Source organism: Heteronotia binoei, chromosome 12, assembly GCF_032191835.1.
Source record: "Heteronotia binoei isolate CCM8104 ecotype False Entrance Well chromosome 12, APGP_CSIRO_Hbin_v1, whole genome shotgun sequence".
Lineage (NCBI taxonomy): Eukaryota > Metazoa > Chordata > Lepidosauria > Squamata > Gekkonidae > Heteronotia > Heteronotia binoei.
In genome coordinates, this window is record NC_083234.1 from 68,962,559 (window position 1) to 68,985,756 (window position 23,198).

Genomic DNA, 23,198 nt, shown 5'->3' on the forward strand with positions numbered 1-23,198 from the left:
AAGCTTTAAAAAGAATATACAACATTTTAGATCACTGTTCCCTTTAAGCTGAGTCAATGTGAGCTAGCACAGTTTTTTAGCCTCCAGGTCACATATTTTTGTCTTAGCTCATGAAGAATGACTCAAGAGCAAACCCAATTTATGCAGTAGCCAAATCGTTCACTCACAGCTTTAATGCCAGTAGCTCACGAAGTAGAATTTTTGCTCACAAGACTCCACAGCTTAGAAGGAAGGAGCACTGGTTAGATGCATGGCATCTTTGCAGGGGCAGGAAATTACTAGTGCAATCCTAAACAGAATTACACCCTTCCAACATAGTTAATGGGCTTTGAAGGATCCAACTATATTTAGGATGGCATGCTACATCTCCCACTGGTGCCAAAAAAATAATTCCCTAACCTCTCTCTTTGCTGGTCTTATGGGGACTGTTATTCCCACCTTTTGTTTCTAAAAGTTGTGTTGTCAATTTTATCTTTCTGTGCAGAATGGTAAAGCCACAGTACTGCAGTCTGAGCTCTCTGCTCACGACCTGAGTTCGATCCCAGCGGAAAATGGGTTCAGGTAGCTGGCTCAAGGTTGACTCAGTGTAAATGACTGGGGAAGGCAATGGCAAACCACCCCGTAAAAAAGTCTGCCATGAAAACGTCGGAAATGACTGGTGCTTGCACAGGGAACTACCTTTACCTTTTTAATATTTGTTCATGTCTTGCAGCTCTCAAACATCTGACATTTATTCTATGTCGCTCTTATGTTAAGCAAATTTGGCCAGCCCTGGCCTAGGCCATCGAAGTCAGGGCTATCCAAAGCTTAAGCACTAGAATCAAACAAAGAGTACACAAAACATATTAAAGGATAAATAGATGGTATTCAATTACCCACAGTGCTGACTTTCAGGTACCTCCAAGGTACAATTAGATTACAGAGTACGGTTGAAAGAGCACATGATGCTAGTAACCTTGGTGAAGCTAAGCAAGTCAGAGTCTGGGCAGTGCCTGGATAGGCGATCTCCTTATGGGCACCACCTTAAATTCTCCCACAGTGGAAGAAAACCTAGGGTTGCCAACCCCCCAGTGGGAGAAGGGGAACGCCCACTTTTGCAAGTTTTTGTCCGATAGCCAGCTGGCTGGCAGGGGAAAATCCCAACCCCAGTTGACCTTTTTGGGCATACTTCCAGTTTTGGGCCTTCTGCAGGCTTACTTTCAGTTGGGGGCAATACTCTGGGCAAAACTCTATGGCTTGAAGTTCAATTTACCACACAGTTTTGCCCAAAGACCAAAGTGTCACACCCCACCCCACCACTGGAAGTAGACCTAAAAATGCCCAACATCACTTCCAGTCTTCCAGAAGGATGTCAGGAGACATCTACCACCAGTTGACCTGGCAACCCTAATTAGAAAACCAGTTATCAACAATCACATTACCATTTGAGTTTATCCAGCTCTTCCAGTAACTGCACATTCATCTGTTACGTAAACAGGAACACCTATTGCTATACATTTCATATTGAATCATTCTGAGCCAATTTCTTCCCTATATTAAACCACAACTTGACTTCAATGAACTGTAACAGTATATTGTAACCCACTAGATAACCTTTTTGTTTTCAGTTCTATAACCTTAGTTATTATTGGAGGCTGGGAAGCTGTAACTCCATAATCTTAGTTATTATCGGAGGGTAGAAAGTTGTAACTCTATACATTGAAAGATTTAATAATATATTTTAAAAGGTATGTTATTTCCTGACTGTACAGAGAAAGAAAAGAGATTTTTTTCCCTTGAAAAAAGTACTTTCAAAACCACACTAAGACTTAATGTCTGAAACCAAATTCATTTTTGCTCCCCCCGGCCTCACAGAACGGTTCACGAAGCCTACAGAGAACTTATTGTGCTAGACGATCCCATAGGGAAATATCACCATCTATATTCACCAAGCTTCAATAGAGTTTTACTGGAAACATCATAACCTATATGTTGATTTTCAGGGCAATTAATCCGGACATTAGGAGACGGGGAAACCAAGAGGCAGAAAGGCCTATTAGCAAAATGGTTCAATTTCATCACTTTGCTCCCTGGGCCCATCTTGGCTATTTGAAACCATCGAACGTAACAACACTCGACATGTTCTAAGGAAGCGCCCCCCCCCCTTTCCGCCAAACCCCAACATTATGCAATTCCAGCAAAGCGCCTTTTGTGGCAGGGGGGGGACCAAGGGGGAGGGAAGAAGGGCAGCTTTCTTCGAAGGAAACACTGGGACATTGTGCACAAAACATTCCTTGCTTTATGCCTGCGAATGGAATCCAGCTGCATGAAATCAGTCAAAGACGCTGAAATACTCGAGAACTCTGAAGAGGCGTTTTGTAAAATGTCAAAAGGCAAGAGCATCTGGCCGGCCCTTACAGCCTCCGCCAAATCAGCCTACCAGCTTGGACTGTTCTAGGCCCCTGAGCCGAAAGGCGGGCTTATCCTGAAATTGTTCTGTGGATTACAGGGTGTTTGCTTTATTTCAAAAGCTTCTTTCGAACAGAGAGAGTTTACAAAGGATAAACATGAAGATGAATGAGAACTAGCAGAAGAAAATGTTGCATCATCCTTCATTTTTAGCACTGCCTGTAGCTGCAGCTTTACGACAGTTTCGCAACACTATGGTACAGCAAGAGAGGCCCAGCTTTCAAGCACTAGCCAGTTGCTGTTCCATCTAAAAGGCACAGGAGGAGCCAGGTCTGAAAGCGGAAAGGCTGGGAAAAACAGGTTTCTTACCTGTAACTCATGATCTTCGAGTGGTCATCTGTGCAGTCACACACATGGGTTTAGCTGCCAGGATGAACCCTATGTCGGAGATTTTAAAAGCTAGCCTAGGCGTTATTTTTGGCGCGCGTTCCCTCCCGCCCTGGGGAGCAGGCATCCACTGCGCATGCCTGGAGCGGGGGGAAGGCGCTCCACCCACCCAGTTTCTTTCCCGCCGCTGTCAAGTGGCAAATCTGAAATATCAGGTAATCTAAGGAGCCAGCAGCGGGGATGGCTGGGCGGGCGTGTGTGACTGCACAGATGACCACTCGAAGATAATGAGTTACAGGGAAGAAACCTGTTTATCTTCTTCGTGGTCTCTGTGCAGTCCCACACATGGGTGACTGATAAGCTGAACTGCACGGAGGTGGGTGCTGGTCCTGGAAGAAAAACTTCATAGGTTATACATATATCAGTCAAGTAGGTAGTACAGTAAGTAAAAAACTTACCGATGGCGAGGCCGTGATCCTCACTCAGTCAAAGATGGAGCGGAGTACAGCCTGACCAAATGATAAGTCTCGCCGTGCACGAACGTCGACTGCGTAGTGCGTGGCGAAAGTCAATGTGGAGGACCAAACTGCGGCAGCGCAGACATCTTCCATGGATATGCCCCTGGAAAGGGCTGAAGATGTAGATAAAGCTCTTGTGGAGTGAGCTTTCAAGTGTTCTGGGGCAGGTTGCTTGGCCAACTTATAACATAGGTCAATAGTAGCAACCAGCCATTTCGAGAGTCTCTGAGTGGAGATTCGCTGCCCTTTCTTACGAGAGCCATAGGCGACAAAAAGTCTGGAGTCCTTACGGTATGAGCCAGTTCTGTCAATATAGTATGCAAGGGCTCTCCGTACATCCAGGTTGTGGAGGGCTTTCTGGCCCCTGTCCGTGGGATGCTGGAAAAAGGAAGGTAATGTGGTTGTCTTCTGTATGTGAAATGGAGATACCACCTTCGGGAGGAAGGTGGGGTCCGGTCGAAGGACCACTCTATCATGGTGAAAGACTGTGTATGGAGCGTCCGCTCGTAAGGCACATATGTCACTTGCTCTCTTTCCTGACGTAAGTGCAACGAGCAGTGCTGTTTTCCAAGATAACAAACGTAGTGGTATCGATGCCAGAGGCTCAAAAGGAGTTTTCATGAGCTGGCTCAGAACCAAGGATAGGCTCTATGTCGGGTATAACTGACGAATGGGAGGGTGTAGATGTAAAATGCCTTTTAGGAAGGATTTCGCAGCAGGGTGAGAGAAAACCGTGTGTCCTTCTACATGAGGATGGAAGGCTGAAATGGCTGCTAAATGCACCTTGATAGAAGAATGTGAGCCCTTTCTCAGAAAGGGAAAGAGCGTAAGATAGAATCTGTGGCATGGAAGATGAAAAGGGGTCGAATCTGTGATCAAGCGCATAAGTGGTGAACCTCTTCCATTTTAGATTATAAGATTTTCTAGTAGTTGGTTTTCTTGTGTTCAGCAAAACATGTCTGACTCTCGGAGGGAATTCTGGGAACAAATCCTCCATGTAGTTAGCCGAAGGCGGTCTGGAGCGTGGTGCAGGACTTTCCCCTCTTGTTGTGAGAGTAAGTCCCTCATTGGAGGGAAGTGGTAGAACACGTTGTTGGACAGGCATAGAAGTATTGTAAACCAAGGTTGGCGGGGCCACCAAGGTGTGACTAGTATGCAGTTTGTTCTGTCCAATTGTATTTTCTGAAGTACCCTTGTTATCAAGGGGATGGGCGGAGAAAGGAAGTGAAGAGGTCCATTCCACAATTGGAGGAAGGCATCTCCTGGGGAGAGGCTCGATGGGGGGCCCCGCATGTAGAATTGAGCGCATTGCTTGTTCTCCGGGGAAGCGAACACATCTATAAGAGGAGTCCTGAATGTCGAGAAGACTGGCTGAAGATACTTCCTGTGGAGTGACCACTTGTGGTCGTTGATCAGTTGTCTGCTCAAGGTGTCGGCTCTGATGTTGTCGACTCCCGGTAGGTGCACTGCTGTAATGTGTATACGGTGCGCAATACTCCAGTACCAAAGAGCTAGAGCTCTCTTGCACAGACGGATTGATGCTGTGCCCCCTTGTCGGTTTATGTAGAATACCGTCGCTATATTGTCTGAGGCGACTTGGACGTGGCGACTGCGAAGTGACGGGAGGAAGGATTTGAGGGCTCTGTGCACTGCGAGAAGTTCTAAACAGTTGATGTGGAGAGACCTTTCGTAGGCCGTCCACTGCCCCTGTACTGTTAAGTGGTCGAGATGAGCTCCGCAGCCCCATCTCAAGGCATCTGTAGTGACGATGGTCGACGGGGGTTGCTTCAAAAAGGGCATTCCCATGAGGAGGTGTTCTCGTACTGTCCACCAGGTTAGAGGTGGGAGAATATGTTGTGGGACCGTTAACAGGGTTTGTTGTGATTGCCGTTGAGGAAGAAACGTGCGAACAAACCATAGTTGTAGGGGTCTCATGCGAAGTCTTGCATGAGGCAGTACTGCGGTTGTAGCTGCCATAAGGCCTAGCATACGTTGGAAAGTGAAGGCTGTTTGAGTTGGCTGGTTGATTATAGTGGTAGCCAGTGTCTGGATGTTGATGATTCTGTCTGTGGGTAGGTAGGCTGTGTGATCTACAGTTGATAAACGTGCCCCTATGAAGTGAATGTTTTGAGTAGGGGTAAGATTGGATTTTTGGGTGTTGACTTGTAGTCCCAGGCTGGGCAATAGCTGGAGAGTGGTTAAAATGTCTTTTTCTAGTTGTTCCTTTGACGGGCCTACCATCAGCCAATCGTCTATGTATGGGTAAACTGCAATTCTCTGTTGTCTGAGGAATGCAGCCACCACTGCCATGCACTTTGTGAAAGTTCTGGGAGCTGTAGACAGTCCGAATGGAAGTGCCCAGAACTGGTAGTGGTTGTTCCCTATGGCAAACCGCAGGAATCTTCTGTGGCAGTGGTTGATGGTTGGAATTAAACAAGCCTTGCCCATCGAAAGGTAAGTCTTCGATTTTAAATTTTATGTCCGGCTGGAGAGAGGACGAACGTAGCCAGGCATGTCTACGCAGTGCCACGGAGGCAGCCATCGCTTTGGAGGAGCAGCCCACTGAGTGACGGATGGTATTGATTTGCTGTTTACTTATCCTACTTAGTTCCTGAAGAAGTTTAGATGCTTGTTTTTGAGAAGGTTCAGGTAACGCCAATATAATAGAACTTAATTGAGAAGATATGTTGTAGGAGTAAGCGGCAAAATAAGCAAGGTAATTGTTGATCTTTGCTGTAGCTGTTGAGATGGAATACATCTTCCTGCCCAGCGTGTCCAATTTTCTGCCTTCTTTTTCAGGAGAGACAGGGTGTCGTGTTTGTTTAGACTTTGAAGATGAATGTACAATCATGGAATTTGGGGCTGGATGATTAAATAAGAATTTAGATTCCGGTGCATGAATTTTATATAACGATTCTATTCTTTTAGATGTTGGGGGAATGGACGCTGGCTTGTCCCAGGCTTCTTTTAGTGCCTCCAAGTGTACAGGAAGCATGGGCAGGAAAGATCCAGCTGGAAGATCGGCATGGACCAGATCATGTACAACATCAGATATCTTGGGTGCATCCGTTGTTAACTTTATGTTGAGAGCAGTGGCCATGTTGGAAATTAGGTCTAAATACGACTTCGCCCCTTCGGAAGGGGAGAGGTTGGCTGGTTTAGCGATATCTGATACCAGTGAGGCCGGAGAGGAGAGTGATTGTGATGACTCCGACGCCTTGGAGTCAGACCCTTCCTCACGGGCCACAGGAGTAGACAAGGTTGGATGAGTCGGAGTCGATGCAGGCTTTAGCTGGCTCTTTGAAACTGAAGTTGAGGGCGCTGGTGAAGTGGGCTTCACAGGGGAACGCGTTGCTTCTTGGTATTGAGATGAATCCTCACGAACTCGAGGTTGCGTTTCCTGGTAGCGTTCGGGTCGGTACCCCGAGTAGTGATAATGATCGGAGTGATAGTGACGGTGGTAGTCGACTGAGGGAGATCTCGAAGAAGCATAATAGCGCCTACGTGGCGATCTCGATGGAGAGCGGGAACGGCTGTAATACCGGTAGCGTTCTCTTTCTGGAGTTGGAGATCTATTACGGTAGCGATGCGTGTAGTGGTATCTCTCCTCCTCTCTATTAGAAGATGTCTCTCGGTACCGATAAGCATATGGATCGCGGTGCCGAGGGGGCATTCGGAGCGGTGACGTAGCAATATTGCTAAGCTTAGGGGCAGAAATGTCCTTAAATGAGCGCACGTCGATCTGATGTTGTCTGTTTTGAAGTGGCGGGTCCATCGGATCCCTTGGATGTGGAGCCACTTGGTGTCGACCCAGGAGTGGTGGCTCCATGGGTTCCATCAGGCCTTGGTGTTCCAGGAAGACTTCCGGCATGGATTCGTGAATAGAGGGGGAGCGCGAATGGATTCGAATAACCTCTTCATCTATTCTATCCATTTGTAGCGCTCGTTGTGCCGGGGTCGGGGGCGATCTCGGGTTGGTGATTTCTGTCGAGGCTGCGGATTCGGGCAGCTTAGGATCCGAAGGGGTCGGGTCCGACATCTTCTTCGGTTTCTCATGGGTCTTAGATGACGAATCCGAGTGCTTTTTCTTGCCATCATGTGATTTCTTAGCATGTTTGGTGGACTTATGCTTACTGGGATCCGAAGCCACTGAAGCTGCCGACTTCGCTCCGTCCCTTTGAGGAGTTAGGGAGGGCGGTGATCTCTCAGACCCAGTGAAAGGTGACATAGACGGTTTAAGAGCAGCCTCCATGAGGTGACTCTTTAGTCTCGCGGCGCGGTTCTTTCTCGCTTGTTTGCCAAACTGCGAGCAATGGGCGCAGGCGTCTGTTCTATGGCTTTCTCCCAGGCAGAACAGGCACAAAGAGTGACCGTCGGAGGTCGGGATTTTAGCCCCGCAACGCGAGCACTTCTTGAAAGTAATTTTACTATCTTTCTCTTTACTATCCTTTCCTTCCATACGCCCGGGAGGGGGGGGAAGGGGGGATAGGGAGGGAAACAGTGAGGTAAAGCGGGAAAAGGTAATTTTTTTTTTTTACGATACCAGGTAGAAGAAGAAGCGGAAATCAGATAAAAATGAGGGACGAGTAGAAGATCGATCGAAGAGATGAGAGAAAAAGGCTAGTAGACGAGAGGAGACGCAGCGAGGTAGGACTATCCCGGGCGGCGGTTAGAAAGAAACTGGGTGGGTGGAGCGCCTTCCCCCCGCTCCAGGCATGCGCAGTGGATGCCTGCTCCCCAGGGCGGGAGGGAACGCGCGCCAAAAATAACGCCTAGGCTAGCTTTTAAAATCTCCGACGTAGGGTTCGTCCTGGCGGCTAAACCCATGTGTGGGACTGCACAGAGACCACGAAGAAGATCAGATAATTCCTTGCACAGTCGGATTTTCACTGTTACATTTTGATCACAGTATAGCACAGAAACATCTTTTTTTTTGCTGTTGTGCTGCTTTCTCATCACAATAGCCACACTCAAAATTTATAATATGATGGAAAAGTTGGGAAATTTGGGGAAGCACTGAACAAATACTCCTACTGGAGACATATATAATGTTTTCAATACTTAGAAAGAAAAATAAAAAAGCAACAGGAGGACTTAAAGAGAGAAATACATAACATTAAACACACTGAGTTTAATGGTGCCAAAGAGGAAATTGGAACAAGGCAATGCCATCTAGGGAGATTTCAGAAGTGGAGCACTACCACCAAAAAGAACCTGCAAGCAGTTGCACTCTGCCTACCCTCCAAAGCAGCTTGCCTACCCTGCAAGCAGTTGCACTCTGCCTACCCTCCAAAGGCAAGAGTATTCAGAGTGAAGGGGCGGGGGCAGGGATGGGAGATGGGGGGAGGAGGGGAGGGGATGTTTTGAGATCTTCCCCCCAAAAAAAAATTTTCCAATTTGGGGGAGCACTAAAGAAACCTCTTTTCTCTTTTAGAAAGGATAAAATGCTTCTAGGGAAAAAATGGTTTTCACACTCAAAATTTATAATATGATGGAAAAGTTGGGAAATTTGGGGAAGCACTGAACAAATACTCCTACTGGAGACATATATAATGTTTTCAATACTTCTTTCGTTGACATGTAAATAATTTTGGCAACCATTAATATCCTATGCTGTGTTTAATGGTAATACATTAAAGAGTTTGGAGTTTTAGTATTATAAAGGTTAGCTTAATATCCAAACATGCTGGCAGTATTACCTGCAGTGTCCTAATAATGCAGTTTCTTTCATTTGCTACAAAATTTGCTTTTCAGCTCCAACCTTTATTTTTTCGTACCACAAAAATTAAAAAAAAAAATACATGTGCTATAGTAGCACAGGGTGCAGCAGTTTGCAACGCTTTCTCAAGCATTACCTATGCTTGCCATTTTTAAAATAGAAAACGAAGGTATTCATGCTTCAGAATTCCATATGCCACTAAGTTATAAATCATGCATTTTAGACTGGGCATTCAGTAAAATTAGTTTACATTTTTTGACACAATGTACTGCATATGTTTTTATTTTTTCCCCAAAAAATGTCATCTTCTTTTTCCCATTAAATTTTTTTCCCCCTGTGGCTTCAAAATTTCCAGAAACTTTACATCTCTAATCCAAGGACGATTTTTCACTTTTTTGTTTTCAACATCAATGGAAGTTAAAAGCGCAGGCAGCGTCTTGAAAGAAACAAACACACTGCTGAAGTCTGCTTCCCTTGTTGGCTGAAACCCTTGCTTGTATTGAATTAGCGTCTTGAAAGAGGCACTGCCCTTCTCCCTGGTTGAAGCAGCATCTCCTCCTTCTATCCCTGGGGTGGGAATACATCTTCTATAATGAAATCAACTGGGACACATGCATGCATCTTCTAAGAACAAAAGTGGTGTGGATTTTTCTTTTGTGAACTGCCTTCTTCATATGCAGATCTAATCAGTTCATTCACTAATTGTCACAACTACCGCCTTCATATGTAGATCTAATCAGTTCATTCACTAATTGTCACAGTGACAAAGGCTCAGTTGTCACCTATTTAAAGAAACTGTGCAAATAGTTTAGGGCCCCTTTCAAGGACCAGTTATGTCATGCAGTGGCTACATCCGCAGATCAATGGCTGTGCATAAGGCGGCAGATTTTATTGTATATCAATGCTATTCATGGCACCTGCTGTATTATACCCGGGTCTCTGTAAGCTACCTTGATTAGAAAGCAGCATAGAAAGAATTAAGAAATTAAAATGCAGAGTTAAGAGCAACAGTCATGCACCCTGAGCCTTCAAAGTAGGACAATGATTCCAGACTGAAATACAGGGACTTTTTAAAGTTCAATGACCCATCTGTGTATGTATGTCCGTGCTTATCTGATAGGGGAACCATTGATCTAGCCTCTGGGGGAAAGTGGCTGAACAACAACAACAATCAATTATTTAAAAACAACCACATTGAATCAAGAGTAAAATCAGTTATGCGAACTCTTCTCAAAAACAGCCTGGGCATGAACCATTTTTGTCTTGCAGATGCTGCTGTGCATGGAAGGGGCTAGCAAAAAGCTGGGGGGGGGGGGGGCTTTTTGTCCACCACCATCCCTTTCTGCCTGGCCACTGATCAGATGGACACTTGCATGTGTACAAAGAAAACCAAAACCAAAACAGAAATTCAACCACTTTCCCTTGTGGTGAAGCCCCTGTAATGGTATAATGCAAAACATAAGTGGTCTATGTGTTTAAGAAAGTACTGCACCATTCTCCTACACAGGCTAAAAAGTGATACATATAGTTGCACAAGAACACACTGAAGAGCCTATAGCTCTCTGGAGAAAATATTATATCTTGCTGCATTTTACAGCAGTTATGCAGAACTAAGATTCAGCAATACCATTTTTCAGACAGTAGCCGGTAGTTGTTACATCTCAAGGACTCAGGAGTGCAACAGGCCCAAAGAAAAATAGGGAAATACGTAGGGAGAGGGGCTTGTTATTTCATCGCACAATCTAAGCTTCCCATGGATCTTCCAAAGGGAAACTATTTAGTTCAGAAAGCCAGCATGATATGATGGTTAAAGTGTCAGACTAGGATCCGCAACACCCAGATTCCAATCCCCACTCTGCCATGGAAGCTTCCTGGGTGACCTTAGGACAGTCACATACTCCCAGCCTAACCTACCTCACAGGGTTGTTGTTAGGATAAAACAGGAGAGGAGAACAATGTAAGCTGCTTGAGTCCTCACTGGGGGGAAAGGCGACATATAAATAATGAAAATAGATAAAATTACAGTCAACAACAAAAGCATAAGCAAGCAGAGAAGCATCAGTGCTGTTCTCACAACACAGCTGGAAAATACAGGATACCAAATAGGAATCTTGGTTTATATCTATAAATAGATCAGTCTTTCCTCAGAGAGAGTTAAATTCCTTTGATTTAGCCCTCCTGGGGACAACATAAAGCATCCCACTAGTTCTACTAATGAAATTTATGAATGCGCCACGAAGGCTGATGAATAATGGCAATTATCAGAAGAGTGCAGATAAAGATTTGCCATTCACCACTTGGAATAGCCGTCAACAGTAAAATAAGGAAGACTGGAAATTTGCAAATGTCTTCAAGCCAAACAAAAGAAAAGAAAAGTCTACAGACTAGCAACAGTCTTGGGCTGTGACTCACGAAAGCTCACATTAAAATAAACTTGTGTTAGTCTTTAGGATACTCCTGGGCTTTTATTTTATTTTGCTACAACAGGCTAACACAGCTAATCCTTTTGGATCAAGCAACCAATATTTAAATCCAAGGGGCAGAATTTATGCACTATTATCAATGTGTCCGGAACAGCTGCGGTCCAGGGCCCGAGTGAAAGGGAACCTCAGAGGAAGTTCCAGCCTTGCCCAAGGACCCCTGGAGGAAAGCCCCCAGCCATGAGGAAGCTCTATCCAGAATGCGGATGGAGGCAGGGAATTCAGAGCATCATCAAATCCATCCACCTCCATGACCTAAAGATTACAAACCAGAGCGCAAGCCCAGATCAGAAGGTGGGCTGTGTATCTGGACAGCCCAGAGCATCCTGATACCAAGGCTCTTCTCGGGAGAAGAGATATGAGCTCAGGATTCCATCCAAGTCAATGGGAAGGGTAGGGCAAACAGCCTCTATTTCTACAGACTCCTCAATTGCAGACGCAGGTTGGCAGGTATATTTCTCAGTGTCCAGCTCTGGTTTATGACTTGGACAGCTCCACGGCTGATCTGGTGGTAGCTCTTCCCTGACTCTCAGATCCCTTGGACAGCTCCCTATGCAACCACCAGCCAGGGATCCGTTCCCCTCCACCCCAGCATATCTTTACCTTAGATTGCAAACGCACAGTCTACTGCTTTTGACAACCATGAGCTACAGCAGAAGAAATGAAATGCAGCCCAACACCAGATGGAACAAGAATTTTGAGCAATGTGGAAGAGGATGGAGGGGCGGCACTCAAACAGGTATCGCCCAATGAGGCAGGGTTCTTATAAACTTATGCCTATTTTAATCTGTGAAATGTTGTTGTTGTTCTTCCGTCGCACAGTCAAGTCTGACTCTTTGCGACCCCATGGACCAAGTCATGCCAGGCCCTCCTGTCTTCCACCATCCTTTGAAGTCTGCTCAAATTCATGTTAGTTACATCAGTAATGTTGTCCAGACATCTCATCTTTTGCCGTCCCCTTCTTTTGCCTTCTGTCTTTCCCACCATCAGGGTCTTCTCCAGTGAGTGCTCCCTTCTCATTTGGTGGCCAAAGTATTTGAGCTTCAGCTTCAGTATCTGGCCTGAAATGTTGGGAAGTGTCAAACCTATTGGGACTCTGGACTTTCAGGAAAATAAATGGGAGCAGGGAATCTTTGACACAGCCGTAAAAACCCAGGGAAAGCATCTTTGAAAAAAAAAAAAAAAGATGCAGGGACAAGGAAGGTAACCTTTGAAAAATGAAAGGGGATTCTGACCCACGCTTGTAATGCTAATTCAGCTGTCAAGCACTGAAAGAAAACAGGCTGTTTCATCGTTACTTTAAAAGAAAAGAAACAAATTAGCCTTTGAAGAGCACAGTATGGATGTCTTATTACAAAGGCTAGAACCGAAAAGGCAAAAATAGCTAAAACGAGGGAAAGCACTGAACTGAACAACTGTTTAAGACACGACACAAAAGTGATGGCCCATTCCAGAGGAGATCCACACACACCCCACTCTCTTTTGACAATCCTATTTTTGTTTCCTTAACGGCCTTTGATTATGTCAGCAGCGCAGCCCATTCACAGCGACAGCTCTGTCAGGCCAATGTTCATTTCGGAGATCAGCCTGACGATGCAGGAAGGAACTTCTATTTCTCGCCTCCACATTCCCCATCTCCCCTCCACATCCCCACCCCATTCACTAATCTATCTGGTAGAGGGCAGGCATGCGGCAGAATATATACATATATTCGAAGGCAATATGCAATGAACCTCCTGCAGTGCCTGGAGTAAAGCTCCTATGCTCAATATAGGCCACAGCTGCGTCAACACCAGGGATGCAAGCGATTTTCAAGAACCCAGCATTTCGCTTGGAAAATCCCAGCTGCAAGTGGAGCAAAGGGGAATCAAACCCGGTTCTCCCAGATAAGAGTCCAAAGCACTTAACCACTACACCAAACTAACTAAAGATAGTCCCCTGTGCAAGCACCATGTCATTACTGACCCATGGGGTGATGTTACATCGTGAAGTTTTCTCGGCACACTTTTTGTAACGGGGTGGTTTGCCACTGCCTTCCCCAGTCATTTACACTTTCCCCCCAGCAAGCTGGGTATTCATTTTACCGACCTCGGAAGGATGGAAGGCTGAGTAAACTTTGAGCCGGCTACCTGAACCCAGCTTCCACCAGGATCGAACTCAGGTTGTGAGCAGAGCTTGGACTGCAGCTGACTACTCTGCACCACTAACACTGTGTGAGACAGGATGCTGGACTCAACAAACCACTGGTCTGATCCAGCAGGGCTCTGCTTATGATAACACAGAATGAGAGAGACCAACACTGAGTCAGTGGAAGGCAGCTTTATCAGTTTAAGTCTATGTGTGGACTGAATGAGTGTGAGCAATTCTTCTGTCACTGAATGATTCATCTAACTTTCATATCCAGGGCAGAGGCCTATGATCTCCCATTTCCTGTGGGAGGAGCGCTGGAAGAAGCAAAGCGCAGCTCTTTTGTGTGTGTGTTTTTAGCCCTGCTGGCATCAGCAGAGTTTAAAATGAGCAGGACAGAATCACGTGCTCTTCTTTTCTGCAGCAGTGGGAGCATTGTGTGCTTGTAAACGCAGCTATGCGTATGTGCACAAAGGCAAGGAGACAGCATGCTTAGAAAGGTGTCACGTAAGGCTCCTCAAAACCCAGTGCCAGCCCTGGCTTGACTTTGAGAAGGGGCACTTATCTTTTTGACTTGTTACAACCTGGATAGAGATTATACATTCTACACACCCATTCAACAGGTCATTCTACACACCCGTTCAACAGGGTGTCGAACGTGCAGCCCACAGGATGGATCACGCCCCCGGAGGGCTTCTATCAGGTCTGCAAGCAACTCACTGTCATCTGCTTCATTCTCCCTCTCTTGCTTCCTTCTGCATCACAGCTTGCTCTGCCAGGCTTCCTCAGTCACACAGGTGCCACAGAACAAAGCCTCTAGTTTCTCCATTGGCTGACCAGCACATGAAGCAACTTATGTACAAAAGCTCACAATGCCCAGCAATTACATGATTTCCTCTGGGCCTTAGGCTCAAAGCACTGACCGTGAGATTTCTGTAATGAATGTCAGCGGGGGTCATTTTGTAGAAAAAAAGGTGGTGGAACTCATCCAGGGATTGTTATGCAGTTGCACCTACTATTCAATGGACAAGGTGGGAAGGAGGAGGTAGAACTCTCAGAAAGGTTCAGGAGCTGTGCTACTGTGAGCTCCCACTGGATCGGAGGCCTGAATGTCAGTAAATCAAAAGGTTTGCAACTTACAGACACACACCTGTACAGCCTACTCAAGATCACTACAGAACAGACACTGTCTCCAATTTTTGATGCAATAATTCAGAGCAAGAGGTCCCAGTTATCAGAGACTGTTCATTAAACAAAACAATGAAAGAGTGCTAATCATTTAAGCATGTTTTAAGTGGTTTTTTTTAAAAAAATCTTTAATTGTGTTTCTCTGTGTCCTTTATAAAGTTTTTGCAATACCTAGCATTATGTTTTATGATACAAATGGCTCAGCCCGACAAGGTCTCATTTATGTCAGATCTGGCCCTCATAATAAATGAGCTTGACACCCCTGTGCTATACAGCTTTCTAATGTATTCTCTAAATTTGTGATGCAGGGTCATTGTTTCTTGGATGTATTGCACTGTTTCTATTGCATTGTTTTTAACTGTATAATCTGCCTCAAGTCTTAGCAAGAAAGGCAAAGTATAAATGAAGCAAATAAGATTACACCCAGACCATTACATCCAGGAAACAGGCGACGTGCACATAGCTTTGATAGATATTACTGGGGCCTTGTAAAAGCTGGTTGATTTGATGCTGGAAGGATAAACAGAAAAAGCCCTTCTGAATTTTGTCACACCAGGTTCTGCTATTTTGTTAAAACCAATATCCAGCAGCGGCAATAGCCCTCTTTCCTGGCAAACAAGCCTCATCCTGATATACAAATAACGGCATAGGACAGGGGTGGCCAAACTTGCTTAACGTAAGAGCCACATAGAATAAACATCAGATATGTAAGAGCCAAAAGACATGAACATCAGATGTTTAAGATCAGGAAGGGAGGGAGGGAGGAAGGAAGGAAATGGGGAGGAAGGAGGAAAAGAGATGTGCAAAGAAAGCAACTTTAGATGCATTTTCCAAGCCGCCAGCTGGCTTGGCTTGGATAAGTGCTTTAAAGAGAGAAATGCCTTCTCCAAGCCGGCCAACATGGCAGTGGGGGCTTTGAGAGCCACACGATATGTGTGAAAGAGCCACATGTGGCTCCCGAGCTGCAGTTTGGCCACCCCTGGAATAGGACAACACACACCGCAGGAGGGGCAAGTGGAGGATGTAAACAGCCTGTTCCTTACTTGTCACAGGAAGAGGAAACGGCTCCTGCAGAATGGCAGCCACACGCAAGGCATCGCCCGCTGCTCGGCTCAGGATAGTAGCCGGCCTCGCATTCATCACACTGCTGGCCGCTGTAGCCCTTGTGGCATCTGCACTGCCCCGTCGTCATGTTGCAGTCGTTCAGGCCTGTACTCCCAACCAAGCTGCAGTTACAGAAAACATCTGCAAGAGGAACAAAAGGAAGCTCACTGTTAACACGGGACACTCGAAGGAAGCACAGTCTCATATAACAATTATTCTCCGGAATCTGAAAAAGATGAAAGGGAATTTACTCTTTTCTCTGGGACAGTAATTTCCTCTGCTCCTGATTCTGGATCACATTCTACTGTACTATTTACTATCCATTGCATTTTAATCCTAGACTTCCTCCAGTTGCATGTATACATAATAACTGACTCCAAGGAGCAGAAGTGGCACACCTTATAGTACTTGGAGGGGTTGTAGATAGGAGTGTTATGAAACTGAAAGAACTCCCTACACGTAGAAAGGTAACATATAAGGGAGAAAATGTTCAGCTCGACCCTCTCCTCGACGAACAAATGGAGCTGGGATTGCATTGAGAGTCTAAAGATCCAACTCACAGTTAGCTAGTGAAAATCTTCCACAATTAGCACTGCCTTCCATCTCCAATGAAGACCTCTTTATTTATCTACCAAGGAGTCCAGAACCACATACATGAAGTTCTCCTCTACCTATCCCACCTTATCATCACATCAATTCCATGAGGTAGGCAAGGATCAGAAAAGATCACTGTTCCAAGGTATCATGACCCAGATAGGGGTGCCACCTGACGCTGCCACCACTCTGGAATTAGGGTCCCTTGGGAAGGCCCAGAATCCCTTCCCACGCCCTTCGGATCCCTTGTTTGGCCAAGAAAATAGGCGTGTAGACCAGGCAGAGTAACAAAGGACAACAAAAAAGGTTTATTTAAAACAGGAAAATCAATAAAGGGGAAGTGAACTGATAAGGTGCTTTAAAACTACAGTAACGTGGATGAAGGAAAATAAACATAAAGTCCCTAACGCGACTAAATTTAACTGTCCCTAGTCTGTTAGGCCCCAAGCCTCGGCCTGCTCACTCTCTCCCTCAGAGTGAGGGTCTTCCTCCTAAACAGCAGCCGTCCTTCCTGCTTGACCTCTCAGGAGGAAAAGAACAGCATTTGTCTCCTGAGAGAGCTTTTAAATAGTTCCCCTCAGAGCCTACGTGGACACTGATTGGCTGAAACCAGCGCCAAGCATTCTGGGGATTGCAGGCTGTCTCTTTCTACTGAGACACGGGCCTCACAGGCTCCCTAGGCCTTTGTCTCACAGCACAGCACAGATCATGACACAAGGTGACCCATCCAGCTTCAAGGTTGAACAGGAATTTGAACTCTAGTGTCTGGGGCTCTTATATCCAGTTTCAGACAAGAAAGGTTGAAACGCTTGGGACTCTTTAGCTTGGAGAAACGTCGACTGCGGGGTGACATGATAGAGGTTTACAAGATAATGCATGGGATGGAGAAAGTAGAGAAAGAAGTACTTTTCTCCCTTTCTCACAATACAAGAACTCGTGGGCATTCGATGAAATTGCTGAGCAGACAGGTTAAAATGGATAAAAGGAAGTACTTCTTCACCCAAAGGGTGATTAACATGTGGAATTCACTGCCACAGGAGGCGGTGGCGGCCACAAGTATAGCCACCTTCAAGAAGGGTTTAGATAAAAATATGGAGCACAGGTCCATCAGTGGCTATTAGCCACAGTGTATGTGTGTATATAAAAATTTTTGCCACTGTGTGACACAGAGTGTTGGACTTGATGGGCCGTTGGCCTGATCCAACATGGCTTCTCTTATGTTCTTATGTTCCCCCTTCCCTGCATTGCCTTCAGTGAGAGCATGGGAGGGAAGACACAAAGCACACTCCCACATGTAGAAAACAACCCCAAGACTTTACTCGCACAGAGTTTTGTCCTTCCATGCAATTTAAAGAGTATATTCATGTTACCATGGCAGGATTCCGCTCATACCCACAGTATTTGTGGGCCAGACCTCATTTGTATCTTATGGTGCTCTTGTCCAACACCCAACCGCAACCATGCATCATTTCCCTCCCCCCTCCCATGAATGTATCCAGCCATAAGATGGTAGAACCCAAAAGTAGCAGCGCACTCAACCACTACAGACAGCAAGTGCAGAGCTGCCCTTTTGGAAGTACTGCTGCATCAAAACAAAAAAAGATCCCTGGAAATGAAAAGCCAATATATTTACCACCAAGCTAGTTGTCTACTTGCAAGAAGTCTTGGGGAGGGGGGAAGCGTTCAAAACTGTTATATCCCCCTTGCACTTATACTGTCTGTATAAACATATGGAGCAGAGGACTATCAATAGCTATTAGCCAGAACGCTCTCTGGGGCAGTGATGCTTTGTATTCTTGGTGCTGGGGGGGGGGGGGGGGGCAGTGGGAGGGCTTCTGGAATTCTGTCCCATTGGTGGACCTCCTGACAGGACCTGGGTTTTGGCCACTGTGTGACACAGAGCGTTGGACTGGATGGGCCGCTGGCCTGATCTAACTTAGCTTCTCTTATGTCTAAATTAGTACAGTCCAGTTCAGGATTCCACTTTATCCTGTGACTCATGAGCAGCCAATCTCAAATGGCTTCCCTTCTGGAAATCACTGTTTCTAAGTTATTCTTTAGTTCTGGTCTATAAAAGAAACATTTGTCGAACTCATTTCTTATGAGGACCAGATCTGACATAAATGAGACCTTGTCAGGCCAAGTCATGTTGGGTTGGGCCGGACCATGTGTGTACCTAATGATTTGGTAGGAGAGGAATAAACTTTATAAAGGACACAGACAAAAGGATTTTTTAAAAAAACAAACTTAAAACATTAGCACTTGGTCTTAAAGGTGCTTTCTTTGTATTTCTCCCATGGGATCCAGGGAACTGGACAAAGGAAGCTCTGGCTCTTTCCTTCCCCAGGAGACCAGGAGGGGGAGGAGCCTCAGCCTATAGAAGGAAGAGAGACTTGGCTCAGTAGTTCTGTTGTGCGATTGAGAGAGCCTGGCAAAGCAAGCTGTTATGCAGAAGGAAACAAGAGAGAGGGAGAAGGAAGCAGATGACAGCCAGTTGCTCAGGAGCCTGATAGGAGCCCTCTAAGGGCCTGATTCGGCCCCTGGGCCACAGGTTTGATGCCCCTGATGCATACTTTCTTGCTTCCTGAACCCTACTTCACTGAGGCCTGGATCATATATGCAGAACAATGGGGAGGCACTGAGGGGGGGGAGGGCTGAAACAGCAGGGTGGGCTGTACCACCTCAGACCACAAGTGAGGGAATCACAGCGTTAAATGTTTCTTTATACAGAAAACACCACGTCCAGAGAAAATGAGCACAGCAGAGAGAGAGGGCAATTCCTTCTCACTGCTCACTCTTCTGATTTTGTACTTACATAAACGTTTTTAACAGAGGAACACTCCAAAATGGTGAGCTCCCCACCTGTGGTTTCAAGCGGTGCGGCCCGTTCTACTGCAGACTAGGTAGGACCAACTCTGACCCTTTAATCCCTAGCAATTAATGCAGATCGACAAAGGTAGTTATGCTTTCACAGCAGCAAACAAAAACGTTACTAGGCCATTCTTCCAACAACCCTTTACTCTGCTCAAAATGACTGCTTACAACTAGCACCGATAAGGGAGATTCTGCATATGGCTGCCACCCAGGCCAATACTGTAATAGAAACCCTTTGAAAAGTACAGGAGAAAGAGAGCTGCGTTTCTGTCCTACTTAACTCCAACTGAACAGACTGTCACAGGCAGTTTTCAAATTAAACTGGTTGTATTCCAAGCATAAGGAAAATGCCCAGTTCCTAATCCATCTGTCCATGCCCCTGGCTTAAGGCTCTCGGAAAGAACCGCGCTTCTGAAGAAGTAAGCAGTGACTCTGAAAAGCTCCTACCCTGCCACCAATTTTGCTAGTCTTTAAGGTGCAACTGGATTCGTGCTCTTTCCTACTGCTCCAGACAGACAGACTCCCCATCTTGATCTTGCAATACAAACAGTCCTCCTCAAGCAGGGACAGCTCACAGTTTGCCAACAGCAAGGGCAAGTTGCTTTGAAAGGCAAAAGAGACAACATGTGCCCTTAAGCCGTGCAGTCAGGCTGTCCAGAGGCCAAACTCACTGCAGAGTGCCAAGTTATTTTCCAGACACCCCTGCAGGAAAAGCTACTACGATTCAGAGGTCAGGGTTTTTTCCTCTCACTCAGCGCAGTCTATTTAGTCAGATGGACCACTGGAGATGCTCCATCTCGGTAGACGCTGCAGCCAAAACAAATGCAAACACTTTCTCAAGGCAAGGCACAAGCAGACCAAGTTAGAACCAAGGTCCACAACCCTCTCAATAGGGCAAGGTGCGAGTTCCCAGAGCCCGGTTCACAATCTTTCTGACTCTCCACACCACAAAATGTTCAGAATCCTAGACAAGGTAAACCAGGAAACAACTCGCTGACTCTGAGCACATGAAAGGAAGGGAGGAAACCTACCAGCACAAAGCTTCTTTGTTTCTGATGGCCACTAACACAACTTGTTTGCCATGTACAATCAAAAGCTCCCCAGTTTGGGAAGGTTATGTCATAGGTAGGAGTTGCCACAGCAAAGGCTCAAGATGTGGCCGTAATCCTTCTGACTTGAAGAAGAAGCTATTGGATTTATATCCCTCCCTATACTCTGAATGTCAGAGTCTCAGAGCGGTCACAATCTCCTTTATCTTCCTCCCCCACAACAGACACCCTGTGAGGTGGGTGGGGATAAGAGACCTCTCCCAGAAGATGTCCTTTCAAGGACAACTCCTAGGAGAGCTATGGATGACCCAAAGCCATTCCAGTAACTGTAAGTGGAGGAAGTGGGGATCAAATCTGGTTCTCCCAGATAAGAGTCCGCACACTTAACCACTACACCAAACTGGCTCTGTTTTAGCATTGTTTTTCTTCAGGGCTTTCAAGGGAGGACAGGTGGTACTCCACATTATGTGGGTCCCAAGTTGTAAAGGGCACCCTGAATTCAGTCCAGGGAAGCGAATGCTAAAACAGAAGTGATACAAGTCAAGCAGATAGTTTCAGAGAACAGCCAGGCTGCAGCATTCTGCCCTAATTGAAGTCTCAGTTATCTTCAAGGGCAACCCCAGGTAAAACGTGTTCCAACAGTCCAGCCTCATGATGACTCAGTGTGGCAATGGGAAGTAGCTTCCAAGCTAAATGAAGATGAGGAAAGCCCTGAAAAGAACAGCCTCAATATCAGCATCACCTTCATCTTGCAGCTTGTACCCTCTCAGTCACTTGAACACAACTGCCTAAAGACAGAGACCGAAACACCTGGAGACTTCTTCAAAGGTACAACCGAGTATCATCACCAGTACTGACACCATCCAACTTCAAAGCTACAGACCATCTCACATACAAAAAAAGACCTGTATAGATACTAAAAGCATAGATGAGAACCCTAGGGCTCTGTGGAACTCTACAGGGGAACTTCCACACCGCAAATTCATCATTCCCTACAATAACATTCCTGACCTCTCAGACAAGAAGGACTTGCATAAGAAGACAGAATAGAAAACCTGGCCAAAACTCTATTATATCAAGAAATCTGTTATGTGCTTAAGCCTTCGTTTTATGGGCTATCCTAAAATATTACACAACTGTTCCAATGTCACCTCCAGTAAAGCAATCTAGCTGAGTGGGAAATTTAAACCCAGATCTACCCAATTCTGCGTTGCAATGCAATCACACACACTAAATAATGCACTTTCAATCCACTTCCAATGCACTTTCCAACTGGATTTTACTGTAAATTCAGTTGAAAAGTGCATTGGAAGTGGATTGAAAGTGCATTATTTAGTGTGTGTGATTACAGCCTTAATCTGACACTGTAACCACTGAACTGCTTTTTTTCTTGAAAGAAAGCAGTTACCTATGAAGGCAATTTAAAAAAGAAATCCATAGTTCAGAGCAGTTCCAAGAATCTGCAAATCCATCACTTCAGTTTAGAAACACTTGTAATAGCCTGAAAAAAGAATCTGGCACATCTTTTTCCAACACAATCCAAAGTCTGCCCAGAGTTCTGTGTCCCACAGTTTGATAAGCTGAGTCAAAGCACTCCCTTTAGCCCAACCCACTTAAACTTGTTTACTTGAGAGTAAGTCCACGGAATTCCGTAGAATCGACCTGACTTCGATCCCAGCAGAAGCTGGGTTCAAGTAGCCAGCTTGAAGTTGACTCAGCCTTCCATCTTTCTGAGGTCGGTAAAATGAGTACTCAGCTTGTTGGGGGGAAAGTGTAGATGACTGGGGAAGGCAATGGCAAACCACCCAAAAAAAACTCTGCCGCGAAAACGTGATGTGATGTCATCCCAGAGTCGGAAACGACTGGTGCTTGCACAAGGGACTACCACCCCGCCAAGCTCCCGGCTGGTAGACAAGTGCTTGTTTTAAGGAAGGAAAAGAATCATAGGCTCATGCCTGCAATCACACCGCAGAACACTTCCACCAAGTTTGCAAGTCAGAAAAACGGAAGAAGAAAAGAGGGAAGCAGCAGGCATTGGGACGCAACATGCACAGAAACGCTAGCAGAAAAAAAATACAAAATGTGCAGCTCAATTGAAACAGGGGCCCAGCTGATGATGAAGCCAAGCCACTTGCAAAAGCTCGTGATTGCAAAAATCAGAAAGGCTCTTCAGCGACAGAACATTCTCTCTTCAAAATTAGATCCCCACTCCCCGAAAAACGCAAGCACTGGTGTTGGTTGGTTGGAAAGATATGCTACAGCACTAGAAATACAAACCGTACTTTGATAAGAACTAATCTCATATGACAAAATAACTTTCAAGCGTTGGGGGTTCAAGAAGAAGGAAGGAGGAAGAAGAGGAAGAGGAAAAAGAGGAAGAAAAGGAGGGAGAGGGAGAAGGAATTGGTTTTCATACTTCACTTTTCTCTGCCCTAAGGAGTCTCAAAGCAGCTTGCAACCACCTTCCCTTCCTCTACCCACAGCAGACACCCGTGAGCAATACTCCCTCTAAACTGTGGCGTCTACATGAGCTACTGACATAAATTAGTTTGCTCTGTGGCCATTTTTCCTGAGCCAAAACAAAAATGTGTGAGCTAAAGGCTAAAAAACTGTAAGCGAGCTCATACTAACTCAGCTTAGAGCGAACATGCCTGTGAGGTAGGTAGGGCTGAGAGAGCTCCAAGAGTCCTGTGACTGGCCCAAGGTCACCCAAGTGGCTGCATGTGGAGGAGCGGGGAATCAAACTCAGTTTTCCAGATTAGAGTCCGCC

General features: G+C 45.7%; 1 protein-coding gene across 1 annotated transcript in view; it reads right to left on the reverse strand.

The window, feature by feature from the left end:
* The window catches only part of MEGF9 (multiple EGF like domains 9), a 103,043-nt gene that overhangs the window by 15,521 nt on the left and 64,324 nt on the right, over positions 1–23,198 (reverse strand). The window contains exon 2 of the mRNA XM_060250631.1: positions 15,851–16,052. Within this exon, the coding sequence (XP_060106614.1) occupies positions 15,851–16,052 (202 nt within the window). The remainder of the gene's footprint in view (positions 1–15,850; positions 16,053–23,198) is intronic.